Raw genomic sequence first — 5,826 nt, 5'->3', positions numbered from 1 at the left:
TCGTGTCTATTAACTGTAGATTGAGAGCACGTCCAAACACATTTATTCCTTCAAGTGTTATCTGTCTTTTTTCTCTAGGTTAAATACAGGAGACACATTTAATCTAATCCAAGATTTTGCACTTGTCACTCAGCCTCTAAGGTAAACATTCCTGTGCTAGAAGTTCTTAGAACCAGCTGTGTTGCATTAAATACAAGTATCATCAGTAGTGATTCAAACCCTTGGTCTTGGCCAGGATTTCACTCAGTGAATTATGCAACAATGAAGGTGACAGCGTTGTGTTGGCCTTTAAGCAACTAAGTGAAGCATTAAACAGAAAACTTGGGAAAGAAGGAAGGCCCCGACAATGTCCCACTTAACTGCACACCATGCACCTAGGAAGCAGAGGTGGCCAGAACCCCACCCTTCATGTCCTAGGACATGGGTCACTGCAGAGGACTACCCTTTCCTGTAGGACTAAGATAAGATTTGCAAATGACCCCTTGTTACCTGTCACCACCCTCAACACACCCTCCAAGTTCCCGTTCTCTGTCTCATAAAAGACTAGCTGAACTGATTTCCCCTGCTGACCAGCTGGGCAAGATCCTGCTCGCTTGACCAGACTTTAATCAGCCTTCTCCTGTCTGTCCCACAGGTCCCTGAACTGTAATCCACCCTAGACCCTTCCTGAAAGCTGCCTGGAGGCTTTTCCAGGTCACCTGTCCCCGATGGTGCCCAATCCCAGGTCACTGTGACTAGGAGGTTAACTGTGCAGTCACACCTCACACCCCCACCCTCACCACACTGGATTGATTCCAGCCTTTTGTACTATCCCCATAAAACAAGGGTTTTTCCTGGCTCACCTTGGCGACCCTGCAGATCTCGTAGTCAGTGTGTTTTCCCTCTTGCACTAGACAACTCCACTCAGTGCGAGGTCTTTTCGAGTAAAGTCTCTCCTTACCTAAGTCTGGATTTGTTTCTGATTTGATTTTCATGCTGCACCAAGGAAATAAAATGTACTACTTAGCTAAAGGATAGATTTCACCATGTATCGAACAACTTACAGAAAGATGTCCCCTGGCGGAAAGGTTTTAGTTGATTATCTAAGTTCTCATTCGGAATTCTGATATTTTTCATCCAACAACTTTAGCATGTATGATAGCCATGATAAACGTCTCAAATGATGACTCCTTTTAACTTGAAATGCTATGATCTTTTTAGACAGAAATGAAACCCAAGTTACAATTCTGTGACATCATCCACTGTAGCAGTGAGCTGAACTCTCAAAGGTAATTTCAGAAGTCTGGTTATTCTGAAATGTTTCTCAGTGTCCCACGACCTTCCCCCAGCCAGACCCGGTCCTGGGCACGTTTTCCTTCCTGAGACCAGTAGAAACGGGTCTACAGGGACTGGGCTACAAGCCATTGAAAGTGCTCCATGTTGAGTAGGGCGCACCCACCAGCATCACTGGTCTGTCTGGATCGCTCGCCTGTGTGTCCTCATGTCCCTTGACTTCCTTAACTGCTGTGTCCTGTGGTCTCGTCTGTGTTTCCCTGCTTGTCCCGGGAGTCCTCTGCTGTGGGCTCTCCCGTCTCTGTCCTAGCTCTTACTCCTAGCTAAATGGTGTCATTAAACTGGGTTCTCACTCAGATCTGACCTCGGCCAGTGTTTCTTCTTGGCTGCTCCTAACTTACCAACAGGACACAGGAGGGGCCAACCTCTGCCCATGGCACAAGCACATACTACTTCCAAGAGACTTTGATGCTGACCTTGAGGAATGAAGAGAAAAACGAGGTGCAAGGGCTTTTCTGACACGGCCGGGGTCAGCGGCTGGTTAGGCACTAACGCAAAAAAAGAAGTAACTGGAGGTTAAGCTGCCTTTACCAGAGTGGTTGTCAGACACACACACACACCACAAGTGCACACACGCCTAGATTTACATCTAAGTCCCTTACACACCTGACCTTGAGGAGCACATGTCTGGCTGTACTTTTCTGTTCTGTGTCTTTATTTTCCTTTAAAGGAGCTTTAGATGTTCACTTAGCTTTACTGCATTTGTGCTGAGTCTTGAAGTGTCTGCGTTCCCCTTGGTCTCCCACAGCACGCTGGGACCGCCGTAAGAAGACTCAGTCGTTATAGGAAACTGAAGGTTCCCATTTAAATAAAACATTTTTCAATGCAATAATTCCTTTTATTATCCCATTACATACAGTTTAACGATTAGATAGTATGTGCAAATCCAGTCTCATGTATTTTTATCAATAGGTTTTCTTTGGCTTAGAATAATTTTAAAGATAAGAAAACATGATTCCATAGTGTTGTTGTAATGCTGCCAACAGTGCAGATCAGGCACACAGTCTGCGTTTTGGTGTCTGTGGGAGTGTGGTCCTCCGGATCCTCCTCCCTGTGCTCAGTAGTCCTCGGCATCCCCAGCACAGAGGGCTAGGAGAGCTTTCTCGTAATGCCCAGAAGCGAAATTCTGAAAAGAAGAAAATATGATGCATTTGAAATACGGTGTCATAGTGTCTTTAAAAAGAAACATCATTCCTCCAGGCTGCAGTGTGAGAGACCACAGGCTGTCAGTGTTTCAGAAACTGTGTGTTTTTTCACCTAATGATTTAATGTGTCCTGAGAACTAGTTCCAGTGGAGGTTATTGGAAAACAATGAGAGTTGCGGTCAGTGGAATGGGTTTATATAAAGTTGATTAAACTCTGATGTGTATTTGTAAGAAGAATAACTTAACAGCAGAATTAAATTTTCTCCTCAACTTTGGAAAGAGGTGTCCTGATACTATTGTTATAGTCTGTGTGGTGTCTGGAGGGCAGATTGGACAGTATGCCTCAAATGGCTTAAAAATGTTTATACTCTTTAATGTGGTAATTCCACTTCAAGGAATCTAGCCTAAGGAAGTAGTTATCAGTTACTTATAAGCACGAGATTTATGCTCTAAAACATACACCATAATATTATATATAGTAGTGAAAAAGTAAAAATATGTAACATATGGGGGTAGTTTATGTACTTTACAACTTACACAGTGGGATACCATGATTTAATACAAATATTTCTTAAGTAGTAAAACATATTAATGTTTACATATATTTTTAAAAGGACAGAAAACACCTACAACAAAATTTTATTACAGGTTATCTGTGGTGGAGAATTAGGGAAATTTTAGTCTTTTTATGATTTTCTATAATCTGTAAGTTTTTCCAAAAATAATAGTAATACATAAAAGGAATTATAAAACCTATCTTTGTTAGAATTCAACTATCATATTAATGTTCTCTTACACAAAGCCGTGTAATTACAATTCCCTGCTTTAAATGCACATAGTAAAGTTGCATTAGTTACATGTAAATATTAGTAGATTTTGAGGTGGCTGTGGTTAATCACTGTATATGTATTAGACCTAGTTTATTCATTTAGAAAATGAGTTCTGACATGGATTTCTCAATGAGAAGTGTTTATCATCCCTGAAAGTTAAGGGTCTGAAGTGGATGTAAGGAGAGTTTTCTCAGAGACAAAGGAGTTACGCTTCTCTTCCCTGCTCCATCATTTCTTCCTCTTGGGAACTACTTCAGCTGCCTGAGGGCCTGCAGGGGGTTCTGGGTTTTGTGTTCTCTTGGTCCTTGGGTTATTGAGTTTCTTCTGGTTCTCTCAATAAACTAAAAAGCCATTTTATGCAAGTGAAAATTAACGGAAACAATGTGGACAGGGTCACCGGACTTGGCTCCGTGCAGAATGTGAGTTTAGGTCCAGTCCCAGGGCCCGTGCCTGGTTTCATGTGCTATGGGGACTGTCTTGAAGGTCTCCATACTTTTTTGAACAGGGGGTCAAACATTTTTGTTTTCCGTTGAGTGCCCAGAATTACATAGATGGTCCCCATATTTCTGATCATTTTTTGCTAAATTTGTCAAAATCCAGGGCAAAGTTTAGATGTGCCAGAATGAGGAAACTGGGCTGTTTTCTTCTGAGTTGTTGCTTCTTTGCCCTTCAAGGTGTGTGCAGAATTGCTATAAACCACTGATATGGGGGATCTGAGTGGCTGCCCTGTGTCTGCGACAGCAAGAAGGAGGGCTGCTCTCAGAAGCCCCTTCACAGTGAGTGTGGTCCTGCTGCAGAGCCCGTCCAGCCTGATGATGATCACACTTGGAATTTAGCTCGTAAAGCAGCATTACAAGATTGGGGGTGAGTATTCACATGACCGCATCGGTGACTTTTGCTTAAAACACGTCGAAGAGGACAAAGTTTGGTCACTGGGGCGAAGGGATTTCCTCACCTGGTCATGCACTAACGTAGGCAGTCCCCACCAGAATACTTGATAGAGTCCAACACGACGGTATTTAAGTTAAAGCTCTTATTTCAGTTTCAGAAAGGGTCAGACATAGGTGAAAATAAACCACGTGCAGGAGACTTACTTTGATATCATGAAAGAGGGACTTCCCGTATCTCTCTTTGTACCGTTTCCTTATGGTCATCAGGTCTATTTCACTTCTGGCGATTATAATCCTGATCACGGTTTTATTATGGAAACCAAAGTCCTAAGAGACGCAGCAAAGGCAAGAAAGACAGTGAGGAAACCATACTGTAATCTGTCTAAAATTGGCCCATCCCCTTTCCTGTGGCCTTTGCTCCTGTCCTTGTCCAGGGCCAGAGCTGTGGTGCTGGCCTCATCTGCAGGGACCTCCCCCTCACAGCCTTGTCAGCCTTCCCAGGGTCTCCTCGCCTCTGCCTTACAACACGCGAATCTGATGTGTGTTCCTTCTAGGTGCAGATTCTTCCTGTGACTTTGGGGATGGGTCCCAGCTCTGTCACAGGGACACTGATGTGTAAGTGAGACAGCAGTTGTTGCATATTGATTTTGTAGTCGGCTTAGTGTTGAAAATTGTACAAATAAGAATTCTGGGTACTTGAAATGTTTGCTGATTTAACCACAAACACTGAAAAATCAGTGTCTATGTACCAGCTCTGGAAAGAACACGGCTTCACAAACAAGTGCAAACTGTTCATAGGGAGTGAAGGTGACACCCGGTAGGAACCGGAAGCTGTTTTTTTTTTTTTTACAATTTTCTTTTTTTAATTGAGGTCTAGTCAGTTTACAGTGTTGCATCTATTTCTGGTGTACAGCATAATGTTTCAGTCATACATATACATACATATATTCCTTTTCATATTATTTTTCATTGTAGGTTGTTACAAGGTATTGAATATAGCTCCTTGTGCTAAATAGTAGGACCTTGTTGTTTGTCTGTTTTATATATAGTAGTTAGTGTCTGCTGATCCCAAACTCCTAATTTACCCCTTCCCACCCCTTTCCCCCAATAACCATAAGTTTGTTCTCTATGTCTCTGAGTCTGTTTCTGTTTTGTAAATGGGTTCATTTGTCATAAGCTAAGTTTTGATGTCTGAATGTTTGGGTGTAGACCTAACAAACTTTCCATAATTGGAAGTGACTAAAATGAATGATCTCACCAAGTGTCCGTATTTAAGTTGTGTATCATTTGCTAAGAGTGCACTAGAGGAAAACAGAGATTGTATTTGGTCAGGGCTGGCAAAGAGCTCTCGACTGATACTTGGTCCTGGTACGTGGACACTTTGATTCCTGGGGCACACAGGCCTCTGTACCTTCAGACCACTTGGGAGAACACAGACCTGCCTTTCTGCATTGATGCGCAGCAGGAGGACAGTTTTTATCTATTACCAGGGTAAGTGGCCCTAACTGTGGGCATAATTGGTTATGTGATTATTTTCCAAAGGTCCTTCACGAGTGAAGCTTTACTCTGTTGCTGGACAAGGAAACGGTTGAAGTCCTCCAACCACCTTGCCCAGTACACTTTTAAATA

At 42.7% G+C, this 5,826-nt stretch overlaps 1 protein-coding gene and 1 long non-coding RNA gene across 3 annotated transcripts in view; one reads left to right on the top strand and one right to left on the bottom strand.

The window, feature by feature from the left end:
• Nucleotides 1–2,170: 2,170 nt before the first annotated feature.
• The window catches only part of ANXA10 (annexin A10), a 51,355-nt gene continuing 47,699 nt past the window's right edge, over nucleotides 2,171–5,826 (bottom strand). For both annotated transcript variants that reach the window (XM_010960585.3, XM_045520804.2), the window contains 2 exons: nucleotides 4,402–4,524; nucleotides 2,171–2,458 (listed from right to left, as the gene is read on the bottom strand). In XM_010960585.3, coding sequence (XP_010958887.3) covers nucleotides 2,390–2,458; nucleotides 4,402–4,524 — 192 coding nt within the window. In that variant the 3' untranslated portion in view covers nucleotides 2,171–2,389. The remainder of the gene's footprint in view (nucleotides 2,459–4,401; nucleotides 4,525–5,826) is intronic.
• The window catches only part of LOC141575699 (uncharacterized), a 31,864-nt gene continuing 31,380 nt past the window's right edge, over nucleotides 5,343–5,826 (top strand). Inside the window, exon 1 of the long non-coding RNA XR_012503412.1 lies at nucleotides 5,343–5,688. This is a non-coding gene — a long non-coding RNA (uncharacterized LOC141575699). The remainder of the gene's footprint in view (nucleotides 5,689–5,826) is intronic.

Source organism: Camelus bactrianus, chromosome 31 (assembly GCF_048773025.1).
Source record: "Camelus bactrianus isolate YW-2024 breed Bactrian camel chromosome 31, ASM4877302v1, whole genome shotgun sequence".
In the NCBI taxonomy this organism is placed as follows: domain Eukaryota; kingdom Metazoa; phylum Chordata; class Mammalia; order Artiodactyla; family Camelidae; genus Camelus; species Camelus bactrianus.
This window is presented reverse-complemented; position numbering and strand designations above follow the sequence as displayed.